General features: G+C 41.1%; 3 protein-coding genes across 5 annotated transcripts; all 3 read left to right on the top strand.

The window, feature by feature from the left end:
* Window positions 1-1,564: 1,564 nt before the first annotated feature.
* Window positions 1,565-2,806, top strand: LOC117760562 (cell division control protein 2 homolog). The gene is made up of 4 exons (XM_034583685.1): window positions 1,565-1,744; window positions 1,920-2,043; window positions 2,300-2,398; window positions 2,660-2,806. The coding sequence occupies exons 1-4, from the start codon at window positions 1,632-1,634 to the stop codon at window positions 2,804-2,806; spliced, it is 483 nt and encodes a 160-aa protein (XP_034439576.1). The 5' UTR covers window positions 1,565-1,631.
* Window positions 2,807-4,978: 2,172 nt separating this feature from the next.
* Window positions 4,979-10,168, top strand: tor3a (torsin family 3, member A). 3 transcript variants are annotated; one of them, XM_034582127.1, is made up of 7 exons: window positions 4,979-5,440; window positions 5,588-5,710; window positions 6,612-6,877; window positions 7,616-7,791; window positions 8,546-8,670; window positions 8,941-9,231; window positions 9,268-10,168. In XM_034582127.1, exons 1-6 carry the CDS (start codon window positions 5,275-5,277, stop codon window positions 9,186-9,188), a joined length of 1,104 nt encoding a protein of 367 aa, XP_034438018.1. In that variant the 5' UTR covers window positions 4,979-5,274; the 3' UTR covers window positions 9,189-9,231; window positions 9,268-10,168. The 3 variants fall into 3 exon arrangements, with proteins under 3 accessions (XP_034438018.1, XP_034438020.1, XP_034438017.1); XM_034582129.1 differs by having other exon boundaries at window positions 9,262-10,168; XM_034582126.1 differs by having other exon boundaries at window positions 4,980-5,440; window positions 8,941-10,168.
* A 1,390-nt stretch (window positions 10,169-11,558) lies between these two features.
* On the top strand, window positions 11,559-18,392 carry calr (calreticulin). Its single transcript, XM_034584010.1, has 9 exons — window positions 11,559-11,852; window positions 12,413-12,514; window positions 13,655-13,858; window positions 14,115-14,209; window positions 14,431-14,640; window positions 15,020-15,133; window positions 16,316-16,459; window positions 16,782-16,874; window positions 17,070-18,392. The coding sequence occupies exons 1-9, from the start codon at window positions 11,753-11,755 to the stop codon at window positions 17,301-17,303; spliced, it is 1,296 nt and encodes a 431-aa protein (XP_034439901.1). The 5' UTR covers window positions 11,559-11,752; the 3' UTR covers window positions 17,304-18,392.
* The last annotated feature ends 934 nt before the right edge of the window (window positions 18,393-19,326 follow it).

The raw sequence follows: 19,326 nt of genomic DNA, 5'->3' as shown, positions 1-19,326 counted from the left end.
AACCGTCTCATGAGACCACATTGCCCTGGGAGACAGAGTTCTGGAGGCTCTCCTTTGTCTCTAGAACAAGGAAGACATGTGGTAGCAGGCTGTGGCTACACATGTAGGCCCAACTATTGTTCAACAAACACTAGGTCCCAACACACAATAACAAATGATGAGCTTCTTCTTCTTCTTTGTTTAGTTTATTGGCGGGTGGCAACCAACGTCAAGGTGCATTACCGCCATCTACTGTGTAAATCATGATGTTGACAAAGATTCAAATTAAAGAATCATGATGAAAAGAAAAGAAGAAAGAAAATTCACATAAAAGAAAAGAACAAATGTGGCTTTAAACCAATTAGACATTAAAGCTATATGATAATGAGGTTCTCTAGAATTCTAGAACCTTACAGTGAGAGGTATATAGACACACAATATTTATCGGTCTGTAAAGTGTCTTTGATTTAAGCAGTACTTTTAGTATTTGTGGATTTTCAAGAATAAAACGACTGAGCCTAACCCTAACCCTTGATGAACTGTCTGTAAACTCTTATGCTACCTACCTGGCTGACAGGAACTGGCTGTAAGGCTTTGTGAGAGCATACGTGGCTTTGTGTCTAACTTCCTTCTTTTCTATTCTCCTGACAAGTGTGAAAAATCAACAGGAGAACTATTCTGTCACCATGTCTCAAAACAGTCTGTTAGAAATCCATGTAGGAGACCTGATCCCCTCCCCCACTACACAGTACCAGGCACAGACAATCCTGGGCAATGGCGTCTGTGGTCATCCAATGCAGGAATGTGACCACCGATGAAACGGTGGCTTTAAAAATGATCAAAAGCATGGAAAACATTGACTGCGCCAAGGAAGAGGAGGTCACCCTTCAAACCATGAAGGCGCTCCACTCAGACAGGCTCAACATCGTCAGATTCAACGAGTCATTCACCTACAAGGGACATGTTAGATATTCATGCCTCATAAGTAGAAAAGTACTGAGGAACATGTGACTGAGTAGGGGAATACCGACGAAAACATAACTCACAGCCCAAGATCACAGCCCAAGGCTGTGGGACAGGAGATATAGGTTCCACCCAGATTGTATGTGTATAAAAATCAGCGGACGATGTTGGGGCTGATTTCCTCATGATCCATCCTCGGGGTTGGTGAACAGAGGAACTGAGCCCAGAGACTCTGTAAGTATCATGATTTATAATAAAACATTTTTGTCTGATAACTACCTTGTATGTGTGTGACTTTCCTCTAATCAAACGAACACGGCGGACTGGAGAATTGAGAACAGAATGAGGTGATCAACGTTGCTCCGCCAACAGACATTACTGTCTTGTGTTTGAGCACCTGGATATGGATCTGCAGAAATTCAAGCAGGTCAGCCCGGGTCAACACCTTCAGCTGAAGCAGATCCGCCCCATTCTACAGTAGGTTTGTTTTTTAAACTCAAGCTCTTACACTAACTGCTTTGTAGGGTGAAGGGTAAACTTGGTCGGTAAAATGTGTCTGTTATAGTTGTTGAGGAAATAACTCTGTAGCTCATGATTATTATTATGTTTTTCATGATTTCAGCTGGCTACATCCTTGGACTTTCTGAACAGCGTAGGGATCATTCATGCAGATTTGAAGCCATAACATCATGTTGGTGGATCATGTCAGGAAGCCACTCAAAGTTAAAGTCATTGACTTTGGTTTAGCCTTCGATGATCCTGAGGAACTGATCGGTGAACCCCTCCAGACCTTGTGGTACAGGTAGGTAACTGACAGCACATCTGTATACCTGGGACAGCTGTGTTTGCTGTAATTAATTAGACAAGTCCTGTACGCTGGCATGTCAGGTTTATGTCTCAGAGTAACATATTGACAGTAACAAGGAGTTTAGTACATTTTAAAACCTCAGTAATATGTTTGTGTTTCTTATCCTAAGATCTCCTGAGATTCTGTATAAAGAGCCTTTCAGCGGGGCCATCGATGTATGGTCTCTCGGCTGTATTGCTGCTGAGCTGTCTACGGGCAGACCACTGTTCCCAGCCTCTAATGAGAATGAATTGGTCAGTATCTGCACTTAAAACACAACAAACACGTACAGTTCTGCTGTGATGTTTGTGTATTTTTAAATCCACACACTTTATTATTATAGTGAAAGAGTTTCCAGTAGAAGTTCACTGATTTCTACTATTTTACTAATGAGACAAACCAGAGACACTTCATCCATATGTCTCAGTAATAGAAGTGCACCTGATGTACATGATCAACAATGTAAACTTGAAGTTAACTAACTCTCACAATGTTGTGTTTTCTCAACAGATGAGGAAAATTGCATTTGCAATTAGAGATCCAGAGCATGAAGGAAACTTCCTACCTCATGCGTTCTGGCCAAGAAAATGGATACAAGCCAAATTTGAAGTAAGAAAGTAGTTTACAACCACTTAGCTGGCTCCACTAGCTCACTAATTATGGTGTCTTTCCTTCAGTCTGTGTTTCTTTCCCCTGTGCTATCCACTGCCTTTGGAGCAAACTATCTCAATGAAACAATTCTTCATTTCAGTCAATAGTTTCAATTCTCGTTTGAGATCAACAGCCTGGATGAATTTATAACAGCACAACGTTTTCATAATCCAAACACGAGGACAAGTAACAATGTTTGTTTTTCTTATCTTGTTAAAGGGGACTCATCCGCTCTGGGAAGAAGACGTCCAAGCTGAATACTGTGACCTGCAGTGCTTTTTGGACCTAATGACACAGATGCTGATGATGAGTCAGTTAAGAAGAATTACCCCCAGCAGATTCTCCAGCATCCGTTCATTACGATGAGCCACCTTCAGGGTTCATACAAAAACAGCCTCTAGTAAGTTTGTGCTTAGATGGTCTGTGTAAGTCTGTGCTGTTGGACATGGGTAAAAAATATAAGAGATATAAGGTGATTAAGGTGTTTGGCTCAGCAGTTTAATTTGTCTTCCAGTGTGAAGTCATGTAAGGATCTGATGGACATCTGCCAGGATCAGAGCTCTGAAGATGGAGGACATGGAGACCAGGTGATCCTGCAAATGTCCCTGAACGAGGACGCCTCCAGCAGCACTGCCAGCCCAGCCAAGGAGGGCAGCCCTGCTGGGATGAGAGATGAGAAGCATTCAAAAATGAATGCAAAGCGTGGCAACAGGTGAGTGTTTGAAATATCTTCCTGTCTTGATCATTGTATACTGTAGAAGTTCAATCAGGAGAGACTTGATTCACGATTTTACTATGTTTATTTACAAGTGCACAGAAGTGATGTGAATGTTATAGTCTTTGGCATTTTAGACCCCTGTGTGATGTCATCAGGATTAGAAGTGGTGAAGCAGAGGGAAGAACAGAACCCTCTAATTGACTATGGATCTGCAGCCAAGTGCAGTTTAGAATGTGCATTTTTAGAAATGTCAAATCACTGCTTTAAGATCAAGAGTTAAATTATTTTCTTATCTACATCACAGACCAGAAGACTCCCAAGCCAAGGTCAGAAGGAGTGAACGACACTCGAAAAGGCACAAGTGGGCAAACGGGCCCAATCAGGTGCCAGAGGATGAGAAAGAGACACAATCCCACATCCAATGGCAATCCCTCGACAAAGAAGAGCAACATGAGCCTCAGAAAAGGACGGACCTTGTGAGAGGCCACAAAAAGTCAGAAGCTGCCCCCTCCAACTCAACCAATGTTCATTCCCCAAGAAGAGGATGAGGGACGAAGAGGAGGTGCCAGTGTTGGACAAAACCTGCTCATGGAGAGAAGGAAGGTAGAACTTGCCCGTTAAAAAACGACAGTTTAAAAGAGGCTGACGAACTAAAGACTGGAATGAGGTGACCGAACTGGACTGTCAAGATCTTAATTTGTGTTTTATCTGCTCTTTTTAATCGATGTGTTCTTTTTGAAATGTCCCCATATTAACGTATTAACAGCTTGATTGTGAATTAATACATATGACATAAAGTAATTATTTTAATCGGTTTAAAAATTTGGATCCAGAAGGAGATCAAGCTGGTTATATCCCAAAAAATGACATATTATTACATGTTATGCATTTTCCATTCATTTTCTCCACTGACATTTCAGAAAATCCTCGAGTCTTAAGCCTGCAACCAGTCCGAGCAGCTATAAAATTAATTGAGACCATAAAAGATTTGATTCGGATCAAAAGAATATTGAGAAAAGGGCAACAGTACCAGAGTGTGTACTTGTTTTGACAGTGAAGAAACTACGCATCCCATAAACTATTTCAGCACTTCTTGAATCCGACCCTGTTGTGGGGATTTTCCTCATCTCTAAAAAAACTGCAGTATTATTGGATGAAACTCCAGCTAACTTAATAAAAGAGCTTGCTGAGAACCATACTACCCCTCCAAGTGTTCAGTGTTTTATTTCTGTTTTCTTACAAATCTTTCTAATTTATTCCATTATACTTAATTTGCTTTCACCCAAGTATTCCCTTCTTGTTCCTTCCTTATACTGTAATTGCCATATTTAGTTTGCGATTTATCTTAAGTCGGGGTATTTGGGTGATCTGGGACATTGGGTCATGTCAAATCACATGAAAAAGGGGCGGGGCAAGTGACAAGATTAATGTTGATGATATAAATCTGTCATAAATAAGACAATAATTCTAGTTATCAAATAATGTTTGTGATTCTTTGTGAAGTTCCATCACCACTGACGAGTAGCACACTTCAATAACTTCACACAGCACCGAACTACAGGCAGGTTCATCACTTTTTTGGGTCCCCAGTAAACATTTCCGGTGTCGTTTTCGTTATTTCCGGCGCTTTTCTGTATTTGCGTGCTTTGGGACTTTATTTTGCAGCCCACGTGTCGTCAAATTGATTAAGTAGTTTTTTTGCATGTGTTTTGTTAATTTGCAGTGCGTTGAGCTCTCTCGGCCACCGTACAACACTATATAATCAGAATGGGACTTTTACTTCCGGAACCAGGCTGTTTGAGATCTACTCTCAAAAACAGAACCAGTCAGTCGAGTTGCCTTCCTGCCGAATATGCGCATTTCATTTCAGTAAATCCGTGAGGGCGGGTAGTTAAGGGCTGTTTTCTATGTTTGGAGAGCTCCCGCCCGCAAGCGCCGCACACATTAATTAAACGAGCGCCCCTCCCCCGCTCCCTGGTCCAACTGGGGGAGGAGGAAGCAGCCCCCTCCTCCCCCTCAGATCAGGCTGCATGAGGCCGCCTGCAGACCAACACATCCCCGCTGATGACAAGCGGAGACACCGAGGAGGCTTCCGGTGCGACCTGCCTCTTCCCCGATGTTGGTGCGGTGGCTGCTGCCTCTGCTCGGGGCTCTGTCCGCACGGGCCGACTTCTTCCACCTCGACAGCATCTCCAACGTGTCCAGCTACTATTTCAATTACATTTACTGTAACATCTGGGAGGGGGAGTGTCAGCCCAACCAGGAAGATGCTACACAGCAAGGTAGGACCTGCGGGTAGGACACAGGCACAGGGAGACAGGATCATATCTGCAGCTGCCACACAACGACAGCATTTGTGTTCAACGTGCTCCATCAGCTCGTCAGGAGTAAAAAGCTGATTTATGGTGTGGTTCTGTTTGTGTGAACAGTTCCCAGCCGGGACCTGTGGACAGGTTTCCCTCAGGACTACATCAGCCTGCTGCATCAGTGGTACTGTAGCCTGGGCCAGTGCTGTGAGTCTGGAGACTGCAGGATAACCAACAACATCACAGGTAGTGCTCAATGCAGCCAGGCCCAGATCTAGACTGCTCTACGTTGGGGGGGGGGGGGGGGGGGGAATTAGAAATTTGGGGGGTGGGCACCTTTTCACACAGTGGAGTTAGTGTTGAGAATTTTTCCAAGTTTTACAGAATGCGTCACAATAGGAAATTCAACCAAGCCGTGGTATAATGATAATAAGAATTATTATGTCATTATTATTTTACATAGAGTAGCGCCACCAACCCCTTTTAAGCCTGCGCAGAACACGCATGCAGGTGATGAGGTGAGGAAGCTGTAATATTAAACACACCTTTTTAATGATACAAGTGTCATTCATTTAAAATATGTTAAAAAACAAGTTCAACAACCGTCTGTCTGTCTGTCTGTCTGTCTGTCTGTCTGCTTGTTTGTCTGTCAGTGCTATAGAGTAACAACCACACAAGATACAGTCACTAAACTTTACAGGAGTGTAGTTGGGAGGTTCGAGATTTAAGGTGGTTGTGATCTAACCGATGGGTATTGAATACTCTCTTAATAGTGTTGTAAAGATTACAGAGTGTACGTGTAATAATGTAGTTCTGACTTCTGCGTACTCATGTAATAATGTAGTAACGACTGCTGAGTACTCTTGGGTCACAGTGTCATTGTAATAAAGGAATAAAAATGGCCAAAAATGAAACAACTGGAGAAAGTAGTAGTAGTAGTAGTAGTACATTTAAATGTACTCCAGCAGCAACAAATCAGAAAATGATTGGCTGGTGCATCATTTATTCTGAGGAAACCCATTCATATACATGCATACTGTAAAATACAAGTACTTAGGCTGAACACTGCTCCATTGCTTAGATTAGTTTTTCTCTATCACTGTCAGTCAGAAGCTTCCTCTTATCTTTTTGTGCACACATGGCACAGGTCTGGCAAGGGACCTTCAGACGAAGCTCCACGGGCAGCACCTGGCTCAGTCCGTGGTCCTGAAAGCCATCCAGGGTTTTATCAACAACCCAGAGTCCAACAAGCCGCTCACCCTCTCCTTTCATGGCTGGTCTGGCACAGGCAAGAACTTCGTGGCCCGGATCATTGCTGATAACCTGTATCGTGACGGGGTGAAGAGTGAGTGTGTCCGGCTGTTCATTGCCCCGTTCCACTTCCCACATGCCAGACTGGTGGACACGTACAAGGTGAGACATACAGAGCCCCACTTCTGTGCCAGGAACATGCTGGAAATCGCATAGTTAAATGTTTAGTTTAAGTTTTGTAATTTAGCGTATGAAAGATAACCACCATAATCAGACATTGATCCTACGTGTTCTGACTACTATTTTGGACCCTGGCATTTATAAAACCAGGTTATCGGTGCTAGACACATTCTTACACAATCGCTGCATTAGATTTCAAAATTATGTTGACACACTTTTATAAGAATGTCTCGAGAAGGTCTCTATCATAAAGGATAACAGATGTTGTAGTTTAATAATATTAGTGATAAAAATCTAAATTACAATTTACTTTTAATGAACTTGTTTTTTCCCTCATCACTGACGTGCAACAGAACAGAATTCTTACATAATACAATTTAATGTGTTTAATGTTTTTACGAAGTGTTTTTTACATAAAAGACATTTTATTTTCGGCTGAACGTAAAGTAGCAGAATGCAAAGACATCTTGTTTTAAAAAAATCCCTTTTCAGCAGTATTTAATTTAGCATTAATGATTATCTTTTAGATGATCTGGCGACTATAGCAGCTGTAATTAAAAACTTTGTAAGTTTGAAACTAAAATTTCACCTATCAATTAACTAAAAACACTTCTGCCAGACAAAAAAAAAAACATACATTTTGTCTTCATGTTCTTTTGTAATATTTAGAGATGTTGGAGAGTTTTCACGCCGTAGTTTTGCCTTTCTCTCTGTATTCAGGGACAGCTTCGAGAAGCCATCAGGGACATGGTGTTGCGTTGCCCTCAGACTCTGTTCATCTTCGACGAGGCTGAGAAGCTTCACCCAGGCCTCATCGATGCCATCAAGCCCTACATGGATCACTATGACAACGTGGATGGGGTTACCTACCGCAGAGCCCTCTTCCTCTTCCTCAGGTTGGTCCTTTACTGCTGTTGAAGCTGGGTCAGACACCCACAGTGTATCGTGCCTCTGGCCCAGATATTCTGAGAGCTCATCTGTGATGAAGGATGTTTCCTCCTCTGTCTCCATTCGCTCTCTTTATGGAATTTTTCATATTTTATGTCTAATTTATGGTGATGGTTAATCTTTTAAATCAATCATAGAAATCAATTTTTCACTCTAGTGATATGATTTAGGAGAGGCTCAGGATCATTAAAACTCTAATCGTAACACTCATGTTGAATTTTCATTATTTATTTGTTAACTACAGTTCACTGAAATAAGAACTTGCTTTCAGAGGAAAACCTGCCAAGGCCAAGCATTCCCCCTTAAATCCAATCAAACTGAACCAACCTTCACACACTCATAGACAGCAGTTCCTCAAATGTGGCAGATTTTTTTGATCAAGATCCAATTTGTGAAAATATCATAAGCAACCTCTCCTCCTGCAGCAGCTGCAGGTTCGGTTCTGACCAGGCCCTTTGCTGTGTGTCTTCCCCATTCTCTCTCCCAATTTCCCTCTTGAAAGGCAAAATGCCCATAAAATATCTGAAACAAATACCCGGACCCACCTCTTTGTCAATCCTTCCACTAAGTTTTGTGGAGAAATGCTCAGTAGATATTGGATAATCTGGCTGATAAACGAACAAATAAACAAACAGCAGTAATGAATTACATAACAAACTCTCCTCCCCTTCATGTTTTTTGCTGTTTCTGTTGTCTCTACAGTAATATTGGTGGGGCAACGATCAATGATGTAGCACTGGACTTCTGGCACTCAGGTCAAAATCGAGAAGACATTGGTATGGAAGACCTGGAGCATCGACTACGAACTGAAACGATGGAATCTCAAGGTGTGCAGCAGTTTTTACTTCAGCTCTGTGAGCTGCATGTCTGTATTACATGAGCGATAGGGGTGAGTTAGAATTAAATTCACTCAACTGTTGTGCTGGACCAAAACAATTAGCTTGAAGCTGCACAGAGCTGCACATGGGGGTGATGATTCGTTGTGGGATCAGTGTTAGTAGTTATGCTTTAGCACTAAAGCTAGTCATTTCTACCTAATACAAAATATGGATTGGTGGAGCTTTGTGATAAGTTTCTTCTGTGCGGTTCTCTTTTAGGTGGGTTTGCACAGAGCGAGATGATGTCCGGCCACCTGATCGACTTCTACGTGCCCTTCATGCCTCTGGAGTACCGCCACGTGAAGCTCTGTGCACGGGACGCCTACGCAGCCCGAGGTCTAGAGACAGACGAAGCTACGCTGGACGAGGTGGCCAAGGCGATGCTGTATGTCCCTAAAGAGGAGAGACTGTTCTCAGCCCAGGGATGCAAGTCCATACCCCAGAGGATCAACTTCTTTCTCCCCTAGAAGGAGAGACAGACAGAGAGAGAGAGAGACCCCCCTCCTCCCTACACACACACACACACACACACACACACACACACACACACACACACACACACACACACACACACACAGATACAACATGTGTCCGTCTAGGTCTCTCAGAAGGGGCCAGACATCAGAGCAGGTCCAGCACTAATAGAAAAAATCAGCGAGGCTCAGCCTGCGGACGTCTGTGGCGTCGCAGGAGACGTGTTCATGCCAGACAGAGACAGATATCATGTGCAGTGTGGCTGCTCTTCTCCACCTGCATGGTTTCAGTCCGCACAGTGTCGAGATGAAAAAGTGTAGAACACGGTATCAGTGGTTGTGCAGTGTATGTCATACTGGATTTCACACATTTTTCATGTCTGCTCTCCTGAATTGTTTTTTTAATGTTTGAATAAGGTCATACGTCATGTGTTGGTATTTGCATGTCAGAAGTTACACTTGTATCAGCACAGATTTATTTTGTGCCATTTTTGAACATTTTACTGCATCTGAATATTTTTGTGGAATTATTTCAATGCACACTTAATGTTTCAATAAGCCTTTAATTTGGCTTGTCGGGAACATGATGTGGCTTTGTGGTGTGAACAGTGTGTAACGGCGGTGATGGAAATGTTACTTGAAATTTTTACAGGGGTTGATCAGACCATTTGAATATCAGCTTTTGGTCCCAATGAGTTTAGAAATATTGTTCATTTACTTTTTATCTCAGTCATTTTACGGAGGTTTATCTGAACCTGATACATGTTTTATTATTGTCATCAACATTGCTTAATATGCAGAATATTACTTTGCGGCATAGTTTATTTATTGACTGTCTATACACGCACACTGGTGTGAGTTGGTCTGTTTTAGAGATTTTAATCTAAAGCTCAAAGGTTCAGATCACGAGAAGAACATGGAAAGAAATGATCACAGAAATTGTTTTAAGAAAATAAACAGCAAGAGTAAACCAACAACAGCGTTTATTTATTTATTTAATGGATTAATGTGATTAATTTGTTGTTTTTATTGTTCTGCATGGTGCCTGCTATCTTCATGCCTCATGCCAGGGTTGGTACAAAACTTCTACGTTAATCAACAGATGAACAATGTTCGCCACAATTTTAATAATTGGTTTCTTGTTATTTTAATTAACTTGTTACAACTTCTCAAATGTGACTATTTGCTGTTTTCATTGATAGTCAATGGAATAACTTACATTCTGACTGTAACATGGCAGCTTGGGCACTAAGAAACTGTTCTCTGCATTTAAAAACAATTGGACAATAATCAGCAGATTAGTCAATGATTATGATAATTGATAACTGCAGCCCAACAGGAGTATTTAAGTGCCCCTCCACTAAAGATTACGTTTTGCTTAATCTGTGCAGGATGAATGTGCAGAGCTCGCATCAGTAGAGGAAATCTCTCAAAGTAAAGGAATGAGGTTTTTTTCTGGAAACAGATGATGTCTTAAGCAGAGGTATTTATTCTCTATACCGGGTGCATCAGGGAGACCAGGCTGATGAGCCGCACAGACATTAACAACTTAACAGTTAAATTGCCATCACCAAATCTCAGTTGTCCTAAAGGGCATGTTATAAACCTGTAAAAACAAGCTGACCATATATCATTAGATTGAATGTAGAGATTCTGTATAGGACTGATATATCTAATCCTTGGATCATCTCGCCAAACCACTGTTGTGTCTTCTCTATCTGTCTCTAAGAAAGTCAGAGCACCCTCTCACAGAGATGTTTTCTATCTGGCCTCCTAAAACAATCTTGGGTCCTACGAATACGGCAATAGAGAATGGGGAATGGAAAGGGTATTATTATAACACAATATTAGTATGCATATATGTGGTGGTTTATTTCTTCCTCTGACTTTACTGTATTCAATGTCACCCTGGGTTAGAGAAGCCCCACACTTTGATAATGCATAGGTGGAAGAGAGTAAAATATAATTAACAAAATAGATCTAAACCATACAAATAAATCTATAACAGGATGTTATAACATCTGAGTGTAAAATTTGTGCTTTGACAAATAGTATTAATGTTTCATTCAATTAAAAACTGTCTTTTAAACATTATTTAGTTCATCCAGTTAAATCTAGCCCAGATTGGACAAGTATCGGTAAAGTCTAAAGACCAAGGACGGACTTTGACTCCATATTCATTTTAAAGACTCACATTTAACGTGTTATTGTTGTATATTCGTGTTTATTGTGATTTCTATTCTCCTGATTCTCGCGCAGCGCATCATCATCACTTCCCTGGGTGTGTACCAAGCGAACGCGTGGTCTCCTCCCATTGGCCGCGAGCCTCGGCGCTTCCTGGTTGAGGCGCGGAGGCGACGTCCAATCAGGTGCAGACATCTGTTCCGAAGCGAGAGGAGAGCGGCGGCCGCGTCCCTGCGCTTCTTCTCCCCGCTGCTGCATCACTGTCTGACGGAGCGGAGCCGCAACACACCCGCCGCTCACACGCCGCAGAGACTCGCTCGGTGTAGCTGAGGTTTGTGGCTCGTTTGAATTCGACAGGGTGTCAGCTCGTCAGTATGACCGCCCTGTCGCTGCTGCTGCTGCTGCTGGCCGTGTCGGCCGCGTCGGTCCTGGCCGAGTCCTCTGTGTATCTCCGAGAGCAATTTGAAGATGGAGGTGAGATCTTTGACCCTGAAGAACATTTTGTATCTTTCTCCTGTGCTTTGTTTTATATAAATATGTCACACGTTACTGTAGCGAGTGGGTGGTGAACCGGCGGACTCCTCCTGTCTTGGCCTCACTGAATGAATGATTGATTTTGATGTCATGTTAGGATTTCCCCTGCATTTTTTTTTATGATGCATTATTTCTTATTTTCTTATATCTTGAATCTACATCACTGCCGTTCATCTTTGACCCCTCTTCCTCCCTCCCATCCTCCCCAGCCATCATCACACCCTCTCTCTCTCCTCCCCCATCCCCCTCCTCCTCATCTCTGCCCTGGTCATTCATTCATTCATTCATTCATTCACCCTCCTTCACCTAGCAGTCCTCCTCCTCCTTCTTTCACCACCACTTTCATTGTCCCAACACAGTGTGGACTGTGAAATCAGCTTCACAATCCATGCACATCCCCATTGCACCTGCACCGATGCACCATCAGTGGTGGATGTGCAGCTATTTGTGAGTCTTTTTTTTTTTTTTTTTTAAACCTGACCTTAAACTTGTTTGTGCAGATTCTTGGACGAGTCGCTGGGTGGAATCCAAGCACAAGACAGACTACGGCACGTTTGTCCTGACGGCAGGGAAGTTCTATGGAGATGCAGAGAAAGATAAAGGTGAGTGGAAATGATAACCTTAATCTTACAGGGTGGATCATGTGTAAGACAATAGACATTTTTTAATCTTAGGTGCCAATATGTATTTTTTTTTAGCATAAGGCTGAAGCCCATGTCAAGGATGTTAAGTCTTGTCAGAACCGGTGGAGGATCTAGGATTTTTCTAGATCCGGGGCCAAAAAGGGGCCACAATTTACACAGAGGGGCCAATTATATCTCCAATTACATCCACAATTCCTGGTTCAGATTTATTTACTGTTACCTCTGTAGCTTGAATATATTTAGAAAATTGTTCCTTTCTCAAGTACATTGTGTACTTCAAATAAAAAGCTTCCCCTGGCCCCGCCCCTGGTCAGATCTGATTGGCACTTCCCAATATGTTACTTTCCATTTCTCTTAATTCTGTTTCTTTCACTGCAACTTTAGCCCGTCCAACAACACGGAGGAAACATTAAATCTCGATGCTGTATGTCATTGACATTGGGCGAGAGGCGGGTCCTCGCTGGACAGGTCGCTAGCGTATCGCAGGGCCAACAGACAAACAAACATTCACCCTCATATTCACACCGACGCTCAATGTACAGTCTCCAATTACTTTTTGTGGAGAACATACAAAACAACGCACAGAAAGGTCCTGGTCAAGAACCGGGTGCTAACCACTGGACAACTATGATGTTATTACAGTGACACTACAGCCACAATGTACATTTACTTCTCTCTGTCTGAATCAGACATCGAGGCAAAATAAAAGAATTGACTCAATGGACAGTTTTGGTTGCTGTAGTTTATTCAGTCTGTGGTCTCACATGTCGTTATCGTTTGAGATGTTCTATGCAAATGTGTTTATTGTGCATGTAGGGCTTCTAGCTGTGATTCTGGAAATGAGCCCATGTCCCAGTGAAATCTCCAGGGGGTGCAGTCAGTGTGTTTGAGGGTGGTTCCATTCCTCACTGTCTGTAGAGCAGCACCAGTATCTGTCTCTACATGACGCCATCACAGACTGTCTCTCTTTTTGTGCAGCTTGTGAAGAGACTAGTTTAAACTTACAAATTCAAACTAACCTGCCACAACTTGGATGTATCGTGCCGTATGTTGGATTTTTACTCACGACACATTGCAGTGACACTGTTTCTGCTGCAGGTCTGCAGACAAGTGAGGACGCCCGCTTCTACGCTGTGTCAACCCGTTTTGATGACTTCAGCAACACGGGCCAGTCTCTGGTCATCCAGTTCACGGTTAAACATGAGCAGAGCATTGACTGTGGTGGAGGCTACATTAAACTGTTCCCCTCCTCCCTCAGCCAGGAGGCCATGCATGGGGACTCTGTCTACAACATCATGTTTGGTAAGTTTGGACACTTCCCTCTGTTGGACTCCCTCAAATATAATTATTCCTCAGTGAACAGTATAACCAATCTGTAAGAGCAGACACCTTGATAGTTTGGGAAGATCTCTTTTTGTTTCACCAGTTTTACGGCTCTTGATATAATTGATATATATGTATTTAATATTTTATTTATTTTTTCATCTCTGCTTAGTTTCAGCTCCTAACTGAAGAAGCAGATTTTACATTTTCACTTTTATTTGTGGGCTTTGTTTAGGTCCTGATATTTGTGGCCCTGGCACAAAGAAGGTTCATGTTATCTTCAACTACCAAGGCAAGAACCATTTGATCAACAAGGACATCAGATGCAAGGTGAGACATCAGTAAATGATTGTTGTGTCCATATTTAACTGGGAAAAGGCAAAAGTGTTTACTATTTCTCATTGCATGACAAAATTAGTTGGTACATTGTTTCATCCAAATCAGCAAAGACATGTCAAAAGTGGAAACGTTTTTTGCATTGCTAACCCATTATATGCAAATCATTAAGATGCAATCCCAATAGCTGCTAACTTTTCCCTTCTGCCCTGCAGGATGATGAGTACAGCCACTTGTACACGTTGATCGTCAACCCTGACAACACCTACGAAGTCAAAATCGACAATAAGAAGGTTGAGTCTGGCAATCTGGAGGAAGACTGGGACTTCCTGCCCCCCAAAAAAGTTAAGGACCCAGAAGCCAAAAAGCAAGAGGACTGGGACGACAGGGAGCAGATTCCCGACCCTGATGATAAGAAACCAGAGGTCAGTCTGTTTGCGCCATTCAAGGATTCTCTTTGTCTTGGATTTTCATCCATTTTTCGTCCTTATTGGTCTATTTTCTTCTACTTCTAAACTTTAATTTTAATCTTGATAAACAGAATTCAGTTTATTTTTATGAAACAAACCCTTATAACAAATATAATGTTTTTTATATGGCTCAGTCGAGTCATCTCAACTCTTTTGAGATCACATCCTGTCCAAACACTTAACACCTTAACACACCTAACTAGCACTGGGTGCAAGTCTTAACCTGATCTCCTACACTTTGTCTTATCTAACAGTACTTTCCACCTTCCTACTGAAGCCTTAGTGTTGTCCTTCGCTTGTAATTTGCTTTGGATAAAACCATTTTATTTTGTAGGACTGGGACAAACCTGAGAACATCCCTGATCCTGATGCAAAGAAGCCCGATGACTGGGATGAAGAGATGGATGGAGAATGGGAGCCACCCATGGTCACTAACCCCGATTACAAGGTGAGCAGCAAATAATGAATACACCTACTACACACGTTCCATTCTGTAGGTTACGCTACTTCAATAAATCTCCATGTAGTGTTCTATAAAAGAGACGTCATATGAGAGATACAAACCATCTCGATCAGAATCCTGAATAGAAATTTCTGTTACATCAAAGATGAAGGATGTCAGACACATGTTCAGCCACTTGTGCAACCTTGTGCATGTGTAGTAGATGTATAACCCATGGGGGGAAAAAAACTAACATTGACTATATTTTCTTTGGGCCATTTTATTTGAAATTATCTGTATAAAGTGTATGTTCTATATGGTGTCTTCAAAGATTCACTAAAATCATTCATCATTAGACCGATGGTAAAATTAGATTTATGTAACACTACTACTATAAATGTGATTATGGATTATGTTTCAATATCAGCAAAACTTAATTGCAATTGTATTGTTATACAATATTACAATACATACAGTAAATGCAATAACAATAGTTTAAATGTTCCCTCAATAACTTTAACTGCAGACATGGTCACTCCACGTGACACATGCAGATGAAATACAATGAAATGTATTTTAGTAAAATAATGGCTTACCCTGACTTTTAAAAAGAATCATAATTTTTTTTTGTCCTGTTTTGCCATGTGAGAGAAAATTAGATCCCAGTAGTCTCGAAGAGATGGTAGAATTAGTTTATTCCTTGAGCATGTAGGCAAATATACAGACTAATGCGTATCGACTCTATAGGTCCTGATCAAGGTCTGACAACTCATCAGTACGAAGTTGAGACTGGTGATGCTCAACTGCTGTGGCCTAAAGCAGCACCGATAGAGGGCGCCAAATCATAAGTGTGGGCCCCTCTGTGACAGAAAATGGAAATTTTGGGCTTTGTTTTTTGCATTGTTTTACATTAAATGAAAATAGACCTACAATTGGAAATGTCCAAGTACTCCTTAAAAAATAGTGTGAGGGAAAAGTAAGAGAGAAATAACTCAAATAAAAATTGAAATAGATATTTAGAAACAGTTATTTTGGAATCAACCCCACATTTGATCTACAGATTCATGCATACAATAGAGGAATAAATATGTAAAAGAGAAGCAAACCAAAATAGTTAATACCTCTGAAGTGGAATCATCAATAGTCAATATAATAACAGGTTCCTCCCTGTCTGTGTGCTGTCCATAGGGAGAGTGGAGGCCCAGAGAAATCAGCAATCCTGCCTACAAGGGCAAGTGGATCCATCCTGAGATTGAGAACCCGGAGTACACAGCCGATTCTGAGATCTATAAATATGACAGCATTGGTGTGATTGGACTGGACTTGTGGCAGGTAAGAGCACACTGAAGCAGATTCTCTTATTTACTGCTTAATATTCAATTTGCTGAAATTAAGAATACCAAAATAGCATATGACTTTTAGTTTAATCATATTCACTCTGGAACAGGAAAGTGTTACTTAAATGATTAATGTTTTGTGTTTGTTTGATTCTAGTTTGTGCACAACTGTTTTTTTTTTCAATTGGGGCAATTTGTTTTTCAGTTTCATATAAAGTAAAATGGACATATAGCAAACATGTTTATTGGATGTATCTTTAATTTGATTTAGTTGCCTGAACTACCTGACTGTAAAATTTGCTTTTTATTTTATGAAGGTCAAATCTGGTACGATCTTTGACAACTTCCTGATCACCAATGACCCAAACCTGGCAGAGGAAGTAGGCAACGACACATGGGGAAAAACAAAGGCAAGTCAAAAATCATACATCTTTACTAGTTTTCCAACTGCATGTAGCGATATGTGCTGCCCATATAGCTTTAGTTTGCATGTGTGTACCAACTTTTTAAGTTCAGCGCCTTGTGGTTAATGCATAAAGAAAGTTTAAACATTAAGGAATTATTTATTTATCATTTTTTTAATCTGCTTTTTCTGTGTACTCCAGGATGCAGAGAAGAAGATGAAGGAAAGCCAAGAGGAGGAGGAGAGAAAGAAACGGGAGGAGGACGACATGAAGAAGACAGAAGAGGCAAAGGAAGAGGAGGAGGAGGAGGAAGAAGAGAAAGATGAGGATGAAGAGGAGGAGGAGGAAGAAGAGGAGGAGGGGGAAGAGCAGGAGGAAGAGGAGGAGGAGGAGGAGGATGATGGCACAGACTCTAAACTCAAGGATGAGTTATAAACTGCTGAGAAAAGAACCTGACTGTGTGAGTCAGTAAGCCAATCAGAACACGGCTGGTGAATGAGATGATCGACCCTCGTGACTGATACCGTGGGGTGGGGTGGGGTAGGGTGGGATGGGGTTTCTCAATTGTTTGTTTACAAAGCAAGGGAATGTGTGAAAATGACAGTTCTGTTTCCTTGTGCTACTACTATTATTATTGTTATTAAATGAGGAATAGTAATAGAAAATAATGAAGATGTCTGTCAGGACCGGGAATTTGTTTCACAGCAGAAACATGTAAATTGTCATTTCTGTTTCGGCCAAAATTTGGGTTTTAATGAAGTTTAATGTTGTGGTGATATGAAAAGCTCTATTTGGTATATGGATGGTACCATGTACATGTTTTGTTTACCTCATGTGTTTTGTCTCATTAATCTGTGTCACTTGTTTCTGTTAATCTTTTGTCGTCAGGCCTGTTCGTCTGCCTCTTCCTTTATGTAGATCTCACAGGAGTCAACAGGGTTAGACGTCATGGTGCAGGTTATTCAGTCTGCGCTTATTTAAACCTTACTGATTCAAACAAGGGTACGTGGCATAAGGACGAGTAAGAGTGCATAAGAACTAACACCAGATGTTTGACAACTTTTCCAAAATAAACTTGTTCATAGGATGGTAACATGGGGTGCTTCAAGATAATATCCCTTACATTTTTTTGTTCTGTAAAGTTAACACTATTCTCACTTCAGTGCACATACTGTGATAATGTTTGTTTAAATCAACTGTTCTCAAACTGATGTACATTAAGATCATTCCAGTAGCAGCAAAGCTTCCGCTCACTTGGTACACACTCTCTTTAGGTTTACTCATTGTTGTTGCACACAACCTGGTTCCTCATTTCTGATGTCGCTATCTCTGCACTGCTGTTCTCCAACACACACACACACACACACACACTGTCTCAAACAGTCTGAGAAATTATCCTTTTGTAAAAGATACATTTTGTACTAATGGTAGTAACTGAAGTGGGAAGGTTTTCATGTTGCTGTGTAAAAAAACTAAAATGATAGGAAGGTGAACTGTCCAATAAAAACAACTGGAAGAAAATGAGCAGATGTGCTTCTCAGTTTCATGTCTTCCAATAGATTATTTTTACAATTATATTATGTATCTTATATGTAAGTCACAGTTGATTTTGAGGGCCAAATGGTGCATGGATATCAGAGGCCTGTAGGGCCTTTATTTGACCAGAGGCAAGTTTTTGGGTTGTGAGTTTGTCCCATTCTTGTGTACGCGATATCTCAAGAATACCTTTCGGAGAATTTCTTCAAATGTCTAGTTTGACTCACAGATGAACTGGTTAGATTTTGATGGTCAACGTTCTGAGGCGGTAATTGTAGTTATTTGTTTTGATGGCATTTTTCTGTATTATATACTTATACTGTAATTTATATAAATATGTTTTACTTGTACTCCGCCACCTTTGAGGAGGAACATACTTTTTTATTCCACTAAATTTATCTGAAAGTTGAAGTCACCAGCTACTTTGCAAATTCAGATTTGTCATTCAAAACATGATCTGCTGATAAAACAACCCTTTATTCATTTATTCAATGTAATAACATGGAAATGCAAAAAAAATGCACACAAACTATAGATAGATAGATAGATACTTAACATGCATCTTAAAAATCACTAAGAAGAAAAGGAAAGCAACAAAAAACAACAACAACAGACCCACCCCACCCACCCAGGCCACTGCCTCTTACAGAATATCACTGTAAAAGGTTTCTGAGGTTTATTGAAGAGTGAGTACCAAGCTTCTGTCACTGGTTCTTCGCTGCGTGGACTTGAACAGACTAAACTCTAAGGTACGTCATCATCCAAGCAGGAAAAGAGAAGGAGCTGGGAGGCTTAGTAGTTAAAATAATACTACTTATAATAATGATTATAATAACTTTATTTATAGAGCACTTTTCAATACAGAGTGCTGCACAGGAAGAAACTAATGGTTAAAATACAGATACGTACATAGATAGTAATG

This window comes from Hippoglossus hippoglossus, chromosome 4, assembly GCF_009819705.1.
Source record: "Hippoglossus hippoglossus isolate fHipHip1 chromosome 4, fHipHip1.pri, whole genome shotgun sequence".
Lineage (NCBI taxonomy): Eukaryota > Metazoa > Chordata > Actinopteri > Pleuronectiformes > Pleuronectidae > Hippoglossus > Hippoglossus hippoglossus.
The sequence above is the reverse complement of the archived record's forward strand: the minus strand, read 5'-3'. Positions and strand labels throughout refer to the sequence as shown.

Coding starts and splice junctions, on each gene's coding strand:
- LOC117760562 (XM_034583685.1), top strand. CDS start 1,632: ATGTTGGTGGATCATGTCAGGAAGCCACTCAAAGTTAAAGTCATTGAC. Junction 2,044..2,299: donor CCTCTAATGAGAATGAATTG/GTCAGTATCTGC, acceptor TTTTCTCAACAG/ATGAGGAAAATTGCATTTGC. Junction 2,399..2,659: donor GGATACAAGCCAAATTTGAA/GTAAGAAAGTAG, acceptor ATCTTGTTAAAG/GGGACTCATCCGCTCTGGGA.
- tor3a (XM_034582127.1), top strand. CDS start 5,275: ATGTTGGTGCGGTGGCTGCTGCCTCTGCTCGGGGCTCTGTCCGCACGG. Junction 5,441..5,587: donor GGAAGATGCTACACAGCAAG/GTAGGACCTGCG, acceptor TTGTGTGAACAG/TTCCCAGCCGGGACCTGTGG. Junction 5,711..6,611: donor GATAACCAACAACATCACAG/GTAGTGCTCAAT, acceptor CACATGGCACAG/GTCTGGCAAGGGACCTTCAG.
- calr (XM_034584010.1), top strand. CDS start 11,753: ATGACCGCCCTGTCGCTGCTGCTGCTGCTGCTGGCCGTGTCGGCCGCG. Junction 13,859..14,114: donor TGTCTACAACATCATGTTTG/GTAAGTTTGGAC, acceptor GGCTTTGTTTAG/GTCCTGATATTTGTGGCCCT. Junction 16,875..17,069: donor ACACATGGGGAAAAACAAAG/GCAAGTCAAAAA, acceptor TGTGTACTCCAG/GATGCAGAGAAGAAGATGAA.